We start from the raw sequence: 19,139 nt of genomic DNA on the forward strand, positions 1-19,139 counted from the left end.
AGGTGCACCCATTGCTCTTGCAGTAGACAATCCATTTAAGATGATCCTACCACTCCTGGACATTTGGTATGGGGCCAAGTTATTATCACTCTCTTCTGCCCAAACTTGTTGATGACCTTCAAAGACTAAAATAATACACACATTTAGTATTTAAGTCAACTAATGTGTCATTAATTTCACAAATAAATCAATTTTTTTTTTGTAAATCAGCAATTCATTCTCTTCTGTGTATGTAGAGAGTCACAAAGGTATTTTGGGTCTAATTAAAATCTTTTGCTTTTAGTCTGGCAACACAGGTTTGTATTGAAGCATTTCACTGCAAAAGTTAAGAAATAAGTTTAGTAGTAGTATCTTATTATGATGAGATTTTTTTTTTGTATAAAGAAGACTCTCCTCCAAAATTGATTTCCAGTCAAATACTTTTGTAATTCTCTGCTTTGTTTTTCTTTCTTTTTTTCCCCCGGTCTTGTTTATTCATTTACCTTTCACATGGACTTCAACCTGACTTGTTGGTTTTCTCTTTTTCCTCCAAAGGTAACCCTGTTTACTGTGGATGAACATTTTTGATTCGATTTGATTTATGTTAGAGTGTAGTGACTTCTGAATCAAAATAAAATAATCAAAAACATGTAATCCATCGTTCTGGCATTTATCAAATAGAATGACTTGTAATCCCAACTGACCCAAAACAAGGAACGTTTAAACTGATTTAATGTTTTACAGGACAATTAAAAATATTTTTTAAAGAGTATGTAAATCTGGTTACAACAGCATTCCACCTGCTTTCCAGAAAACCTTTTTGTATTAATTTATTTATAGGCTAAATATCTGGTTGTAATCGCATTCAGCCTGCTTTTTTTCTTTTCTTCTCTTTTACACAGTGTACTACAACAGCATTCAACCTGATTTCCAAGAAACCTTTTTTTAAGTACTTGCAGCTTTGATTCTAGATTAGTGAGGGGCGCTGATGAGCTTGTTGTTGATTAGAACAGCCTCAGAAGAAACGTTCTGAAGCAGAGAAGAAGAAGAAGAAAGATGCCGATGGGCCACGTCGGTTAAGGTAAGTAGGAAGTAGGGTTAGAGGTAAAACCTCGTGAAAATCTGGTATTCTTTAAAGACAGAGGGAGATTTGAAAGATGAAGAGATGGAATTGCCCCATCCAGGTCATTACAAGTAACTTAGCTGCGTGTTAAATCTAAAATTCTTAATTTCTGGTGTGAATGCGGGCACCGGATGTGGCTCTTCACGGTTGTAAATGCGTTATAAAGTGATGACAACGTGTCTCATGTGAATGTATGTGTTGTTTATAGTGTTTACAGGTCGGTAAATAGTGATGATATTGCTGTGCATCCTTTTCTCCTGTGACACAGGAGGAGAGTGAAGCCGGTGGCCTGATGCCAGCCATCAGCCAGGCTAAAACAGATGCTACAACAGATGCTAAAACACGCTGACCCGCTGGGGGCAGAGGTGAGGAGGGGGAGCATGGATATGGTGCTGGGTGGATGAGGAGAGTCGATTTAAGTCCCATCTCTAAGTGAGACCAGCTTGTAAATAGTATGCGCAGGTTTTGCTTTTTAATAATCAGCATTTCTACTGTTAAACCTGTGTTGTATTCTATAATCTACTTTAGGTTTAATTTTACCCAACAAATATAGCTGGTGTTGGTTGCTCACCACAATTTAGGAGGCAGCACATACGCACACGTATTTCCCCCATACTGCCCTCATGTGGCAGCAGTAAGAAACACCATGGGGGAGCGTCATAAAACGCATTTTGAAGCTTTTGATTGTGTTTGCTGGCTTTTCCACCAATAATTTGTGCCTGCAGAACTTCACGTAATACATAACTTAAAATAATTTTGTTTGTTTGTATACTGCCACTTCACAACGGATGTCATGAACTTTACAAGACAATTCATATAGAATCCATAGAGTCCAAATTCATGTCAAATCAGTTTGATTTATTCCATTATAAAACAATAATAATCAGAAAATATTGGGTGTGAAACTGCTAGGGTGGCTGTTCAAATATCTTTTTAAAGGTTTTTTTAAAGGATATCCAAACATCCACACACCAACCATGCTTTGAGTGCTTTAGTTCTTTATTTCCATAATGTGTTTAAAACTGCATGATTATAGCATGTCTCTGGATGCATGGCTGAATTCTGTGTTACTTTGAATGTAGTATATACAGTCAGACACCATGCTAAATTACTGCTCTCACAAACTGGCACGACAAGATCAGAGTGGTTATTACGTCCCTCGTTCTTATGTCAGAGTGACAACACATTGGAAACCTTGGATTAAAATCTCTGTTTGCATCACTGATACAATCAGTGAGGCTTTCCCTTCAGTCTGCTCTGCTTTTCATTCGTCAGAGTCCTGCAGCATGTGATTGAGCTGTACTACACCCGGCGGCTGCTGTAACTGACCCGACCTTCTCGCAGGACGGTATGTTTTACCCTCACCGTTAACGGTCACACGTTACGTGTGAGATCAGTGGAAAGGAAAGGTGACCCGCGGCATGGCTGAATTCTGCTCCAGCTGGGCTCTGTGCTGGACACAGTCAGACACCATGCAACAGCCTCGTCTCATTTCTGCCAAAAACGAAATCGCCTGGGCAACCGCTTCCCTCAGCTTTGTCTGGCTACACAGGAATGAGTACAGTGATGTACTTGACATTCACAATAAATTTCTAGAAATTAATTTTCCTGCTGTATTTTCCAGCAGGGCGCCCAGCTTCCAAACGGGAAGAGACTCGACACTTTCATCTGTGGTAACTACACTTCACTGAAATGCTTTTTCCCTCTCTCTTTTTTTTTTTTTTGGCAGTCACAAAGTAATTGTCTGTGGCATTATTATTATTATTATTATTACAACATTTAAAAACTGCGTGTTACATCTTGTTTCAAGTAACACAATCACTTTTCACACCTGGACACGGCCAGACCGCACATGAAGCTAAAAACAGACACAGCAGGGCAGGGATGAGGAATACCTTGTGCCAGAAACAAGCCCTCTGTGACCTGTGGTGTTTTCTGTGCCCCTCCCCCTCACTCCTTCATAATAAACCTGTCACTGTGCTGAAACCAACCCTGTGTGTGCTCTGCATTTGTGTAGTTGGAAACAAAGCGCTCTGGGAGAGATGCATAAAACACATCCGAAATATATTCACCTCAAAAACACAACCTTCAAATAAATGGAAGGTTTAATAAATATGTTTATATTATGCAAATTAAAGTACTTTCTTATTAGAGCAATTGTCATTACACAATCGTTTTAGCCTGTAGAGTTTCAAATATACAAGTTCGCGGAATTTTCAGCCATCCAGGCATTTTGGGAAAAAAACAAACTTTAAAACTAAAATCTACATACTGGTCTTACAGTAAATGAATAAATAGTCTGACAACAGATGAAGACTTGACTCAGCACCTTGGAGGCGACAGTCACCTAAATTAAGAACTTACTTTCCAGAACATTCTTCTTGTTCAAAACAGAAATCCAAAAGCCTCTCTTGCATAGAAAGTTTTTGAAGCACGTCCTCCATGCTTTTAACATTCAAAGAACACCCGAGTTGGGCTGTTTTTTTGGTTTACCAGTTCAGTTTCTGGAGTGGAAGTGATTCCCAGTCCTGCGGCCACATTACCAGCCATGTTGGCCCTGCTCATCCGCCTCGGCGGCTAGGGACAGCAGGACAATCTTTGGAGAGTTCTCGAAAAGCGCGGCCCTGTTCTGAGTTTGGCCCTTCTTGACCCAGTGGCCGTAGATCTTGAAGGCGCATGCGTCGATGAGTTTGCGGATGGGCTTGACGGCGTATGGGTCGCTCTTTATCACCTCCTTGGTGACAGGTTTGGCGCGGCGGTAGTGGCAGTAGATGCGCATTGTAGCGAGCACAGTCATGCAGATGACCTGATGGAGAAACAACCATTCATAACAACGGAGTGGTAGTTTCACCTTAAATCATAATCCAAATTGACTGTTTCTCTGTTGTATTTTGTCATTAATATGTAAATGATAGGTGTTTAATGAAGATTCAGATGTTAATTCATAATGTAATGAATTGAAATGGAATAGTTTCTTTTCTGTTTTCAGCCACTCCACCATTATACAGTAAATAAGACCAAAGGATGTCAAGCACAAGGTATTGGATCAGTATGGGCTAGAATTGTGTCTAAAATGTAGGAGAATAAGATTAAAAGGTAACAACTGGCCACCAGTATAGCGTAGAAGCTCAACAACAAAGGTGCCTTACCACTGGTAAATGTACTTGAAGGAAAATGTAGAGACCCGTCTTAAGTTGGTCAGTGAACGTCAAAATGATTCAGTGGTTTGAGAGAAAAATCGGATCCGATCAACCCAAAATTAAACTCTTTGGGATAAATTCACCCAGTATCTGGGAGAAAAGTAGAGTATGATGTGAAGAATGACATTTCAAAATTCAACTGCAGCATTAGATGTGAATTATTCTTAGTGACTGTTTTTCTTCTAATTCACAATCACAGTTAGATCTTCACAATCTAACTGCTTTGAGGGGCTCTCAACCAGAGAACCCAGGAAATGGGTCTTTAAGCTCAACAAAGACCCAGAGGGGCCATTAATGTAATAAAGGAGCGACCAAAGACGGCTCATTGGAGACCTATTCAGTCTCCACATCTCTGTCGCACAAAAAAATCTGGGCTGAAACTTCAAGATGCCAAGCAACAGCCAAGAAACCCAAAGAATTTAGAGAGTTTTTGTAAAAATAGCCACAAAAAAAGATCTCACCTCTGTGCTTTCCAGAAAAGATTTTACACAAAGCAATAGGACTAAATATTTTACTACTTATTTAACTGTGAAAAAGACTCAAATTCTGTTAATAAAGTGTATAACTGATGGGAACAGACTTGGCCACAGCCTAGGAGATCGTTCAGATCAAAAACAGATCTCAAAAATCTTCCAGTCCACAAGTTAATGAAATAGTTTGTTAAGGAAACCGTTACCTCAACATCTGCTTCATTTTTAGCCTGTGGATGAAATCTCTCAAATCAGGCAAACTCTTCAAATGCTAGCAAACTATTTTGATTCCATTTGTCTGGAAATCGGACATTTCCTTACCTTGAACCGCCTGTATGGACTGAACTGTCGCACCTCGTTCACCACATACTGGGAGAAAAACGTGTGGTTCAGAGCATCTGAAGCAGTGAACCGCTGCCTTGGATCCACCACCAACATCCGGGAGATCTGAGCAAAAAGCATGACGCCACTTTTAGATTTTTTTCAAAGTTTATTGTAGGCAAAGACAAGCCAGAAAAAACCCAAACAAACCTACCAGATCTTTGACTGTGTCAGAGCTATCCTCCCACTCTGGAGATGAGAAGTCGTAGCTCCCTGCTAAAATCATCCGCAGCATCAGCATCTGTTTTCTGTGCCAGAAAGGCGGAGAGCCGGCCAGCAGCGTGTACATGATCACACCAGCGCTCCATCTGCAAACACCAACAACGGGCAAATCTGTGACCTGGTTGAGCAGAAACGATGTATATCAACTATCTAACTGAAGCTCCAATAACAGCAGGATAAACGGAACAGGTCATGTGAGACGGACATGGTTTTGTCTCTGGTCACTCACATGTCAACAGCTGTACCGTATCCTTGGTGTCCTGCGTCCATGGAGCACTCGATGATCTCAGGAGCCAGGTAGCCAGGCGTCCCACACACTTCTGCAATAAACACACATTCAAACAGACAGAAACTTTTTCTTTTAAAAACTGAGCACACTTCTTTCTGCTTTCTAAACATACTGCACTCTGTATCCACAAGTATGTGTACTGGTGAACAGGAATGTTAAATGTGCAATCAAAGAAACATCCTTATTTCAGAGCCAGATAGAAAACTGACTTCTTCTAAAATGAACTGTATATTACCTACTGTAGGAATTGATGTGCAGTTGAAATCAGATACATTGTATAAAAAGACATGACCTTGTTCACCCCCAAGTAGACTTAAACATTTCTTGTTCAATCCAGTTAGTGTTAATTTTATTTCCTAAATGCGGAAATTAGATTTGTTTAAACTTTTTCTTACAGTCACTCATTTAAATAATTTTTTAAAAAACTTGAACTGTATTTTTTGCCCCATTGCTCCTGGTTTTACTGAATCAGTTTTGTATATTGCTTTGCTCAAATACACTTTCTCAGCCTGCAAACATTTTTTTTTCTGGAATAAGATCAGGACTTTGCAATAATCACTACTAAATAATGAGTTTATTGTCCTTACACCATTTTGCAACTAATTTGGCAGTATGATTAGGGTCAATGTCTAAGTCGAAGGCTCAATTGTAAAATATCATATGAAACTTTCATACTTCAAAAAAGTTTTTTCCTGCTTTATGTCTTCTATTTTGGTGAAGTGCACCAGTCTGTGTAAATAACTCTTTGCAAAAGTAAATTATAAAATATCTGAATCTCCTTTGCATGAAAAATTCTAACTCAGAATTTGGTAAATACATTTAATAAAAGGAAACTGTCTTTCACCTCTTTAATAGATGTGGATAATTACTGAAATTTTAAAAATGACTGAATACTATTATTGTTTTTTGTTTTTTTTTATATAAATTTATATCATAATGAGAAGGCTGATGTATTTCAGCACATGTATTGTGCATCAATAATCTTATAAGCCTGATATTTATGGACTTTAAATGAGGGTGCTACATGTCAGGTAAAACTTTAATTCCTGTTATGATTGTAAATATTAATAAACAATAAATGTGACTAATAAAAAAAATCCTTTCTAGATAAAAAAAGTTCCCAGTTATTAGTCATTACACTCTTGTCTCAGCGTTATTAACATTTTCAGAATTGTATGATCAGTGATGATGACTGATAAATAATAGTACAATCCTTAGAGTTATGAATACCAACATTCAATATGGAAGTACAGTAGAAGAGTCGGGGTGTTTGGTGGGTGGTACAGACCTTCTGCTGAGCCTCTAAATAGATTTGGTTTTTCAGTTCACCGCCTGCATTATTTTTATATATCTTTAACACAAAAAAAAATCTGCTTTACAAATGTATAAAAAAATATATCTATAGTTTTTTTTAAATATATATATATTTTTGGATTTGAGAATGTGGCAGAAATTAAAGTCAGGTTTAAGTATTGACATTTTTCAGAGCGTGATTTAGAGATATCTAGAGTGACCAGATTTGGGTTTCTGAAAAGTTGGACACTTCTTTTTTTTTGTTGGCGGGGGCGTAGAATCCGCGGAATGGAGTAGTGGAACGGAGTGGCAATGTAATCACAATGCACTGTAAGCTATGTAATGTGTTTTGAGGCAGTTGACCAAAATCCCGGACGATTTTGAAATTCCCCCCGGACATTTTTTTAGGTCTGAAAAGTAGGACATGTCCGGGAAAAAGAAGACGTCTGGTCACCCTAGAGATATCACCACACTGAGATGATAAATCTCCACCCAAACCATTTACGTCCTCCAGTAGAGGAACAGTTCATCAGAAACTTTTCCTTGCCAGCTACTACTTAATGATCTTAAGCTTTCTGAGAAGTCTATTTAGAAAGCTCAGCGTACTGCGACCCTCTGTGGCGGTACGCAGTGTCCTGTACTGTTCATAGCAGGAACCACACTTTGCAACCCGATCCAGATTTACGCCCCCGACCACCAACTGCTGCTGTACTGGCCAGCACACTCTGCAGGCAGCAAAGACAGCAAGAGCAGGAAGTGACACTGTGGCTATTGTTGAACTTTGAGTTGTTGAGCTTGGAGTTGTCATTATGTCTGTTTTGTAAGGATTATGTAGTATTTTTCGGACTATAAGCCGCTACTATTTTCCCACGTTTTAAACCATGCGGTTTATAACCCAGTGCGGCTTATCTGTGGATTTTTCTTCAACCACCAGGGGGCTCTTCAACAGGAAATGAATCATTGGAAGTCAAAATTGGAAATCAAAGAAGAAAGCGCTAATTTTCATTTAGAACAAGCACATGCTAGCAGCAGACACCACAGAGAAATTAATTCAAATTCATATGATGCAGCTTTTAAATTAAAGGCTATCGATCTGGCAGTAAAAATTGATAGCTGCTTCACATAAGATCGGCGTAAACGAATCGATGGTTCGACGTTGGAGATGGAGGACTGCATTTATTAAGGATGTAGCCCTCTGCTGTGTTCTTGAGGGCAGCGGAGATATCAGCGGCTTATAGCCAGGTGCGGTTTGTATATGTACGTTTGCAGTTTTTTATTTTATTTTTATTTTTTATTGTAGGTGCGGCTTATAGTATGGTGCGCTCTATAGTCCGGAAAATACGGTAACTAAAAGGGTCATTTTGATGAGACCTCTGTCGTGTTTAAATTGGTCACTATGGAAACCGTTCACTCACCTTTCAGTGTCTGTCCTGGCTGGATCTGCACAGCAAAGCCAAAATCTGTGAGTTTGATGTTCATATTGTCATCCAGCAAGATGTTCTCAGGTTTAAGGTCCCGATGAACGATGTTCTGGCTGTGAAGGAACTGGATCACCTCCAACAAAGCACGCATAATCTTTCTAAAAGGCGTAACACGTTAAATTGTAAAATGCCTTTAAAAACATTACAATAACTAAGAAAACTTGCTTTCTGACCTGGCTTCTTTCTCTGTCAAAGTTACTTTCTCTGTGAGGTAGTCAAAAAGTTCCCCTTTCTTCATCCTGAGGGAAAGAAAATGAGACATTAGAGAAGCTGCAGCCTGTCTGACGTGTTATATCTGTCAATCCTGACACTTACAGATCAAAAACCAGGAAAAAGAAGGCTTTGGACTCATAGCAATCTTTCAGCTGTACTGGAGATGAGAATTCAGTTCATCAATGGATCAGCTAAATATGATCGGGCAAAGGTAAAAAAAAACAAACAACTCTTTCCAGTTAAACTAAGAATAAGAGAAAGTGCTTACTGATGTTTTCCTGCCCGCAAACTTTCCTAAGAATGTCGATCTCCTTCACTGTCGCTTCCCTGACCTCCTCGATCTCCTGCGGAGTCATTTTGTCAGACGGGGTGATATCTATGATCTTTACAGCATATTCCTGATCCGTGCGCTTGTCCACACAGCGACGGACCACACTGCTTACTCCCCTGTCAAATGAAGAGAGGAAACGTCAGCTTGAGCGGGAAGTTGATTGATATCTGAGCAGAAACTTTACATGTCTGTTCATTTTAGTTGGAACTTCAGTTTTATCTGATAATTTGGGTTTTTATCTGCCTTTTAACATTCATTTGCACACACAAATGAATTAAAATTGGAATAGTATTCTGATGAAATTGACTTTTTTTTAAAAGGTTGAGTCTCAATGTTGAACCTGCTGAAAGTAACCCCCCTCCACCCCCCCTCCGACTGTGGATCTGACTGCCAATGAACAGAATGTCCTCACTTCCAGCGACCTGCTGACCTCTATGTGTGAAATGCATTGAAGTTATGTAATGACTCAGCATGACTGCCATTACCAAAACCCTCTTAGAGCTGAAACCTTTGTCCACAACACGCTGAAGTTAATGAATGCTGCCTCCTGCACACTGAGCCTTACGTAACATCGGAAAGGTGGCGGGAATGACAATGAGCAAGCTCTGGGTTTCGAGGCAATTGACTAAAAACTCATGGGACGCATCTCACATTTAGTCAATTCACAACCACGAACTTAAAAAGTGCGAAGGAAATGAAAAGAAAGGGATCCATGGACTTCAGGATGTTTCACAAATGAAAACGTGAAAAGAGGGGTGTGCATGCAATGATCTAAAAAAATGAACTATTCGCACCCTGAGAAATTTTCTACACATTGTGTTTTTCCTTTTTTTCCTGCACCTGGATGTTTTTAATACTCAAACAAATTAGACAGTCAAACACAGATAAAAACAAAACACAGTTTTAAAATTATGCTCTAAGTTATTAGATCCAAACTGGTCTTTTTCTAAAATATAATTTACCTTCTTTTTAAATTATTATAAAACTTGGATCAATAGTAATTTTTGGTTCAATAATGCACTATTGCAAACCTGCCAAGCAATATCTGCCCAACTAAACCGACTTTCTGGGCAAGAAGTATGGAAAACGTTCTGTAAATATAATATTTGTGGAAATTGAATATGAAAAATGCCATTGTTGTACTGAGCCTTTTTGCTGTACAAGCCCTGTAGAGGAAACAGTATTACTCTAGTCAGATAAGACCAAAACTAAACTTTTCAGATTAACTGTAAAACACTATATGCATGCATGCAGTGCTACCTGCATGACTTATTATTATGGTTCTTCTCAGTACGTTTGTTTACAGTGTTATCTTGATCTGTTATTTTCTTCTAGTGAAGCACCTTGACATGACATGACATGACATGTTTGAACAGGTGAGAAACATCTTCCCAAGGGCCTGCTGCGTCATTACAACTGCTCGCAGTTCTTGTTGTTGTTTTTATATATTTTAAATTTTTAGATTTTGTGTGAACCTAGATATCGCGATGTTACTGTAACACCTGTATTTTGAAATCTGAAGGCTTTAGATCATGGATTTCAAACTCCATCCATCAACGACTGTAATCTGTTACCAGTGTTGGCATAGTTACTTTGAAAAAGTAACTTTAATCGGACTACTGATTACTCCTTGAAAAAGTAACTTAGTTATATTACTGACTACTTGATTTGGAAAGTAACTAAGTTACACTAAAAGTAACTTTTTAGTTACTTTCAGCAGTTGTTAACAACAACGCTTCGCCTCCTGTGAAAATCACATTGAGCTTTGCCAATTCTTAATTGTAATCTATTTTATAATGGTAACATCAACAATGTGTCTCCATTGATAAGATTGAACTGAAGAGGAGATTGTAGAAAAAACAGTACAAAAAAAATAAAAACCTGAGTAATTTGTGTGGTCCTCTGTTGTCTGGAAAACTCTAAGAAGGATTGTAAGGCCCCCCCCCCCACTTTCAGGTTCTGCGTTACGGCCCTGCGTTTGGTGTCACAGCGCACAGATCTCCTCCTGCAGCTCCACAGCTCAGATGGCTGCACAGATTTGACACTTATCTTAATATTAATAATTAGTATAGCGTTAAATAGCCATTATAATCATTGCCAACTACGGACACGTTCATTCGTGGCTGTTTTCACGTTTATTGCGCTGTTCATATTAGTCTCGATGTTTGCAGTTTTCTGGAGCGTAACGCGAAGCTCGACGTCATTCAGAGGTAATATATTAGCTTGACATTAACAAAGACACAGCGGGACGGATCATCCGGGAAATGATGAACAAGGAGAAACTGAGTAAGACTCCCTTAATGACGGACAAATTCTGGGATTTATAATGAGTCTCTGCTTATTTCCAAACCCAAATGAGTAACTTCACGTTCAAAAACGAGCCAAAAAAGGCGCAACACGCCGCTCATTAAATCTGCAAGCGACTTAAAAAAAATTAAGCCCAAAGCCGTTTATAATAATCGGACTTGGCGACAGAAACTCAAAATAGTTCCAGTTTTTCCACCAACAAAATGCGCATCTCCCTCCATTGTTTACATTTCTGTTGCATAGAGACGTCGGTCACTCGACAAGACGCGTCGAGGAAATACGATTAAATAACAAAAGAAGATAGTAACGCAAAAATGATTTTGATAAGTAACTGTAGTCTGACTACTCGATTTGAAATAGCAACGCGTTAGATTACTCGTTACTGAAAAAAGTGGTCCGATGTCAGTAACGCGTTACAAATTAACGCGTTACTGACATCACTGTCTGTTACATGCATCATTATGTCTCCTGCAGATCTATCTAAATTGACTGAATAACCTCCACAGCTTGCATTCGAGTTTGATGGAATCCAACTAATGACCTATGTTTTTGACTGAGGTGTGTTGAATCAGAGACAAATAAAAGTTGTGGGACATCAGTCTCCAAGGACTGGAGATCCTTGGTTTAGTTCAAAGCATATTTATATGCTGGGCCGGATTTTAGCAGGGCTTACGGGATTTTGTGAATGGATAGTGTCAGAATTTAATCAATGACTACCATGATTTTGACAGCACCGATGAAAAATGTTCCAATTTGTTCTGGCAAGCGTCCATCTTGAATGCTTGCTTGTTGTGTATTGGTCCACTTTTGGCGCAAAAACCTTACGCATGCGGACAACAGGAGCGAAAACACAGAAAAAGGAGTCAAAACACAGAAAATGCCTAAACTGACAGGCTTTTTAAACCTGTTAGCGGAGATGGAGCAGAAACATTATTATCCCGCTCCTCAAACCCTTAGCTATGCTAGAACCGGCACTAAGATCCCAGGCTGGACTGGCGTCTGTGGAGTCAGAGTTGGTGAAGCGGGATCTTCTTCCGCAGATGGAAAAGCGACTGTGGATCCGTCTTGCAGTACCGATCCGGCGCATTGGGGGAAATTGGCGAGTCCGTGCGAGCTTACTGGGCAGAAAATATGAATGTTGGCTTTCAAGCATCAGAACGGGTGTACAAGCATCAAAAGCGTCACTTCTCCAAATCTCACTTTAAACCTAAGATGTTAAATGGTCGGTGAGTAATGCTCTACTCTCCATCCACAGCTGCATTTTGTTTTGCATGCGCATTTTCAGCAATGCTAATACTCAGTCAAACTTTGAAACTGGTTTCAGTGACTGGAAGCACGCAACTGAACGCAAATGCCTAAACTTTAAAAAATCCTTCAGAGGGCAGCACTTTGGACTTACCTGGGTCAGGATATTTTCTGAAAACTACAGTATGCCTGATCTCTTTTTCCAGAAGATATTGTTTATATCCATGTTCTGTCTGACTGGCAGAGAAGCACTTTTTGACATTTATTTCCTCCACTATTTACCAAGAACTTTAAAACCAAAGAAAAAGTTTGAGTTTTGATATATTCCACTTGTACTTATATGAACTTGTAAATGCTGGGGATATTTGTATAAATATTGTTTTACTCGCTTTGCTTTGTAAAAGTATATTTGAGCATTGCATTTCTTGCACTCAATCTGTTTATGTGTTGAAGTCCAGGCAACAATAACTATTCAGTGATTTTATTTTGTGATGCAAGCATCATATTCTAGTTTCAACCCCAACATGTGGTTTAGTCTTTCTAGAAAAGAGTTCAGAGTTGTTTGTAGTTTGTGACAACTGGCTCCAAAATGGGACTGGCACAAAACAACTTAGATGAAAATACATTTTCATGTTCCCACTGTTGAGTAATTGAGAGCCTGTGGTGTTGTATATATATATATATATATATATATATATATATATATATATATATATATATATATATATATATATATATATATATATATATATATATATATATATATATATATATTTGGGTCATATATCTGTTTTTTATATATATGAATATATATATATATATATATATATATATATATATATATATATATGATATCTCCAGATATACATATATATATATATATATCAGATCCAAATCCTATATATATATAGATGGATGAGCTGACAAAACTTGAACTCAGGACTATATATATATCAGTCCTGTTCTAGATTTTATTGCATGATTATGCTTCTATTTAAAAAATCTTTAAGTATCTGCATTTATCAATCTCAAGTAAAATGCCAAAAAAGCTTTGCTTACTCACATCTTTCAGTTTTTCTTTCAGCCACTCCACAGGGAATGAATGTTTAAACTGGCAGAGTCCTTCCAAAAATAAAATCAAAATCCAATCAGACCTGCTGCAGAATACTGCTGTAGGATTGCTGGTCCCATGTTATACAAGTTGAGCCTTCTCTGAATGCAGAACATGTTTGAACCTTCAGTACTTCGCAGCTGTTGCTCATATACCTGCCCAGAATCTCCAAACTCACCCAACAGCTTCTTCTCCCACAGCCCACCCAGTCTGGGATCTCCTCCTCTTTGGTCATGATGGAGCAACGCTGGTTCACTTCCAAATGTGTGTAAAGCTGTTTTCCTCTTGCAGCTCACAGCAGACTGCAGGAAATACACACTCTCAAAACAACACTGGCACAACACAGGCGGTTCTCAAGTTGATCTGAGTGTCAAATAACTTTTAATGAGTAATTCCTAGGGCTGGACAATAAATCATGAATAATTATCTATAAGACTGATATTAAATGCTTATATTGTAATAAGTTTTTCAGTCATATCGTCCATGTCCAGCAATTCACTACTTCCCGTTTCTGTGATGGACTGACCATCTGTCCAGGGTATTCACTACCTCTCACCCTTTAAGATTAAGTGGGCATGCAGTGTGTGTAATAGGTCAGTGACTTCCTATTTCCTTTGGTATAAATATGACATGCATGGCCTAATTTTCTTAGCTACTCTTCTAAATAGGAAAGGATTGAGAATATTTCAATCAAGCCCAGAGATTGGATGCTAAAGGGGGACTTTGGGGGAAGTCAAGTTTTCTTAACCACTAGATGCTGTCTACATACCAGGAAAAGGATTCAATAAATGATTAAAGGATTTGCTCTAGAACCGCATGCAGTAGCCGGATGATACCAAGGGTGAGCCTTTAGGATGCAAGCACTCCAAAATGGGACTGGCACAAAAACAAGGGGTAGATGAAAATACATTTCATGCCCACTGTTGAGTAATTGAGAGCCTGTGGTGTTGTGGCCCCAGGGAAATTTGACAGTGCATCACAAACCTTTTAAGCTTTTAAGGACATTTTAAATGCAGATCCGTTTCTTCCAGAAAACTGGGAATGGGTCATTATCTGTTTTTTTAGAAGCAGAATATTCTGAACAATTTATGGTCAAATTAAAACAGAAATGATTCTCCAGAAACATTTTTCCTCCCTGGCCATATCTGCCCTCAGATCCAAATCCTTTAGAAAGATGGAGGGTGAGCTGACAAAAACTTGAACTCAGGACTAGACAGTCCTGTTCTAGATTTTTTATTGCATGATTATGCTTCTATTTAAAAGCAGGTCCTTTAAGTATCTGCATTTATCAATCTCAAGTAAAGCCAAACGTAAAAGCTTTGCTTACTCACCGCGTCTTTCAGTTTTTTCTTTCAGCCACTCCACAGGGTCTCCATGCCTAAACTGGACGTCCTTCCAAAAAGTGTAAAATCAGCCACAAAGAAATCCAATCAGACCCCACTGCTGCAGAATAGCTGTAGGATTGCTGGTCCCATGTTATAAAGGTTGAGCCTTAATGTCAAATGCCAAAAATAAATGGGTTCTTCCGCAGCAGCAGCTCAGCACGTGCACACAGCAGAGATCCCCAAACTCACACCCAACAGCTTCTTCTCCCACAGCCGTGGACACTTTGAAACACTTCCCATGTTCAGTTTGTGGCCTGCACTGAGATTAGAGTGACACGACAGGTGCTGCAGCCCTGAGGTATCCCTGCTTCGAAGCTCCTAAATCTAATTGAAGAGTGTAACAGATAAGAATAGAAACATTTCAGTGTAGTGTAATGTAGTCTGACTGAGGAGGCAGTGAAATAAAACACAGCGACATTATCATCCAAGTGCTTTATTCGTTTTCTCCTTGTTACAACCAAACCATAAGATGAGAACTAGGAGCTTTATTCTACATATCTGGTGTTATTTGAGGTTTTATAATGAAAGCACTGCTCATGAAAAGCACTGTTAAAATTACACTCAAAACATGACACCAAAATATATAAACAGTATTTATAAGACTATTATTACAAACTCTGCAGCAGTGTTCTCACCACAAAATAATGTTGCCTAAAGTCAATTATTTAAGTAAAGCATGTTTATTGATTGATTTATTGATCCCTTGTAGATTGCGCCCCACTGAAATCTGGTGAGCGGACATGTGATTTCAACTCTGCAGGGCTTTGTTTCCATCTCAAGAAAAACCTAAAGAGAAAAAGAAAAGTTCAATGAGAGGTGTGTTCTACTTTGTCAATAACAGGAAATATCCTTCTATACATTATAGGAAATACAATAAGCATTTAGGAACCACTAAGAAAACCAGGAACGAGGCTTAAAAAGTCACACTACTCCCCCTAGTGGTTATATTGAGTAATGCAACACAGTCTTTCATAATACTGCAAAGTCATCCCCAGTCCTATTTTACTTTCTCAAACTTCTCTTCTCATTTTCTTATCTCCATCAGAAAAATACAAAAGACGGATAGAGGAAAATGTAAATGAGCCTTTATTTAAAAATATAACTGTGACACAGCTTACCGTTTCTTAATTACTGCACAATCACAGAGTAAACTTCTAATGCGACAATTGTACAACAAACCTTGCAGGTGTTCAGTGTTGTATTCAATCATTTTAATGGAAAGTTGAGTGGAAGGGAAAGGTTTAATTAAAAGCGGTATTCCTGTGTAAAAGCACCAGGATCACCAGTAGCAGAGGTTTTTGAAGCAAAGCAGTTTAAGGAGTTTGGAGGTGATTCGTAAGATGTGGACTGTGGCTGGACTAGGAGCTTCAAGCGCCACCCGACACGTTCCTTGTTTTAAAGTCACTTCTAAACTACAGCCAATATCAGAAGCGCCTTACTTAGACTAAGAAGATAAAGGATTGAGCCTTCAGAGACAGAAATAGGATATCTATAAGGAAATAATAGAGCACCTTATGTGTCCCTCTGTCAAGCTTTGTAGAGATGCTGATTTCTTTTTTCAAGAGGACTTGAGACGTCTTCAAACTACTAAAAGTATCTGACCATTGGTTTTTGATTGCTCAACAATGTTGGGGTGACCTCAAACAGTCTTTGGAAAATTGTCAAGAGGAAGATGAACAACAACTAAAAGTTAACAATGCAGAAGAGCAGAAGGTCGCATAAAAGCAACCTGGGCTTCCTCGACAGCTCAGCAGAACTGCAGGCTGATGTCCTCCATGCCACGCTGCATTAGTGCAGTAATTCATGCAAAAGGAGCCTAAACCAGTTTCAGCCCATGCATTCAGTACCAACGTATTAAAATTTGATTTCCGAATCACACGCAGGAGGAACAGGAAAAGCAGAAGGCTTGGATTTTATTGAAGAATGTAACTTTATTTATATATATATATATAATATATTCTATAAAAGCATTTAGATTATGCACCAGTAAGGAGATAAAACTTGAAATTGATTTCTGAATCTGGCAAACAGATTCAGAAATAACCAAAATTTGTTTATTTATTTATTTTTTTGCATATGTACACTTACCACTAGCAGACCTGCACTGTTTGAGTACCTCGCCGAATCCCTCACAGAGCTTCAGGTCACTCTGGTTCTGAGCACATTCCAGGAACTGCTTGAGTTCGTAGGAGCAGACCTCCTGCTGCTGCTGCTGCTGGGCTGCTTGCTGCTGGTACGGCTCCTTATGGACAGAAACCACAAGATGTGCTGACAGATCCACTGAATGTGTAGAAAGCAACTTTTTGTATCTGCAGTTCCTTCCAGAGATATAATTCTTACAGTGCAAAGTGTAAAACACAAGTCGGGCTCACATGTGTTCTACTTTAGATGTTTATCTCAGTACAAGCAATGCTTCCAGGCTGCATCTCATATATTTTCCTGTTTCTGTTGTCGGATGTGCGTCTTTTTCTTTTAATTTTGTTCCTGCATTCATCTTTACAGTTCAAGTATTGTCACTTACATATTTTAGCTCTTAAATATTTCTATACATAGAAATGCAAAGAGGTTTAATTCCGGTGTATGCCAACAGAACTTGAACTCGACTTCTCAATTTGAACTGACTCCACTGTTTTCAGGTTGGACTCTTTAAAGAGGTTATTCTTGCTTACAGTACTGAATCTTTATCATCTCTTCACCGATCCAAACAAGAGCTTTAGCTGTCATGTACACTTTATCACCACTCTTTACTGGATCTGTGATTAAAGTCCTGCCAGCTGTCTGGTAAACAAAATAATCTTCTCTAACACAATCCTGGTCTCCCAGCAGGCTGCTCGTCGGTTTACCTGGTACGTGACGTCAGGACTGGCGGCCTCAGAGCGTCCTCCGCTAAAGGCTCCAGTCATGGCGTGGCCAATGGTGTGTCCCACGGCAGAGCCCACCGCCACACCGGCGGCTGTCGTAGCCATCTGTGCGAACAAACCTGGCTGTCTGGGCGCTGCAGCTGGAGCCCCCACTGCAGACGGAGTGGCCTGCATGGGGACCGGGGCGTGAGATGGTGCACTGGCCATTGGAGGAGGTGATGGTGGTGCCCGGCTGTGAAAAGCAAAGTTCAATTTAAAAGATTAATTAACAAGAGGCCCAACTTAATAGTACAAAACTGTATTTTTTGGGGGGTTTTCTAGCAGAGATAATGTTAAAAATTAAATCTGCACCACTGTGGACTAATGAACTAATATTAAATATGGGATTTAATATTACAGGGGTTTGTTCATAAAGAGTTTTTCCCATTTGGAAAAAAATAAATATACAAATTACACAGCAGTGCAGCCTGGTGTTGTTTAAGGTCACTGACTTTGAGGTTTCTTCATGTTACACAGCAGAATTGTTTAGACTGAACATCACTGTTCATTATGTTGATGTGCACTTCTATACTTAAAAAAAAAAAAAACAATCAGCTGTTAGACTATTAAGCCACAAGGTTTTCAATAACCTAAATAAAAACAAAAAACTATTTATATCCAAAACAAAGTTACCTCAGTTTCAGATACAACCAGTTGTTTGGGTGAAATATCTGTGTAGCCTAAATGCCTATATGCGTTTGTATTCTTTATAAATATAGAATACAAACGCTGGTTTGCTGGTTTAAATGCAAAAGTTCGTTGCTGCAAGACATTTTAGCGCAGTGTGACCTTCAGTCCTTTCAGTCGATGACGTCTGAAAAAACTCAATTGTCTGGTTAAAACATATAAATATCCAAATGTCGTTTTATATCACTGACAGCAGTAAATCTCATTAGGTTTCCTGGCTCAGTCTCTCTCTGACACATGACACTGTTACCGTTCCCTCAATGTTAGCATGTAGGCTAACTCGCGCCCCAAGTTCATACTGTTTCAACAACTTCCAACGACAATATATATACATATATATATTATTATTATTACCTGGCGGGAGGGCTCATCCTGGCGGGCCGGCTTCTGCTTCCCCGTGGCATTTTCAATAACTAGGTTTGTTTCACTGTCAATGAGAAAAGATCGACGCAACTCTGAGCCGCAGCGACACACGTTCGCAGTTTTATCTCGACCTTTACTTAATCCGGAACTTTCCATGTG

General features: G+C 39.0%; 2 protein-coding genes, 1 long non-coding RNA gene and 1 other non-coding gene across 5 annotated transcripts; 2 read left to right on the top strand and 2 right to left on the bottom strand.

Moving 5' to 3' along the window:
• The first annotated feature begins 219 nt into the window (after positions 1 to 219).
• Positions 220 to 3,093, top strand: LOC122833178. 2 transcript variants are annotated; one of them, XR_006370936.1, is made up of 3 exons: positions 220 to 1,163; positions 1,371 to 1,467; positions 2,378 to 3,093. It is a non-coding gene; the product is annotated as an uncharacterized LOC122833178 (long non-coding RNA). The 2 variants fall into 2 exon arrangements; XR_006370935.1 differs by having other exon boundaries at positions 227 to 1,060; positions 2,378 to 3,092.
• Positions 1,609 to 15,259, bottom strand: LOC122833177 (phosphorylase b kinase gamma catalytic chain, skeletal muscle/heart isoform-like). Its single transcript, XM_044120552.1, has 10 exons — positions 14,977 to 15,259; positions 13,801 to 13,947; positions 8,920 to 9,098; positions 8,754 to 8,808; positions 8,612 to 8,677; positions 8,373 to 8,536; positions 5,605 to 5,695; positions 5,308 to 5,461; positions 5,094 to 5,219; positions 1,609 to 3,908 (listed from the first exon to the last, which is right to left on the bottom strand). The coding sequence occupies exons 2-10, from the start codon at positions 13,878 to 13,880 to the stop codon at positions 3,642 to 3,644; spliced, it is 1,182 nt and encodes a 393-aa protein (XP_043976487.1). The 5' UTR covers positions 13,881 to 13,947; positions 14,977 to 15,259; the 3' UTR covers positions 1,609 to 3,641.
• Positions 2,152 to 2,227, top strand: LOC122833351. The gene has a single exon (XR_006370973.1). It is a non-coding gene; the product is annotated as a small nucleolar RNA SNORA15 (small nucleolar RNA).
• A 188-nt stretch (positions 15,260 to 15,447) lies between the features above and the next one.
• On the bottom strand, positions 15,448 to 19,135 carry chchd2 (coiled-coil-helix-coiled-coil-helix domain containing 2). Its single transcript, XM_044120553.1, has 4 exons — positions 18,972 to 19,135; positions 17,874 to 18,123; positions 17,119 to 17,272; positions 15,448 to 15,816 (listed from the first exon to the last, which is right to left on the bottom strand). The coding sequence occupies exons 1-4, from the start codon at positions 19,019 to 19,021 to the stop codon at positions 15,806 to 15,808; spliced, it is 465 nt and encodes a 154-aa protein (XP_043976488.1). The 5' UTR covers positions 19,022 to 19,135; the 3' UTR covers positions 15,448 to 15,805.
• Between the last annotated feature and the right edge of the window lie 4 nt (positions 19,136 to 19,139).

The sequence above is a fragment of the Gambusia affinis genome, linkage group LG06 (assembly GCF_019740435.1).
Source record: "Gambusia affinis linkage group LG06, SWU_Gaff_1.0, whole genome shotgun sequence".
Classification (NCBI taxonomy): domain Eukaryota; kingdom Metazoa; phylum Chordata; class Actinopteri; order Cyprinodontiformes; family Poeciliidae; genus Gambusia; species Gambusia affinis.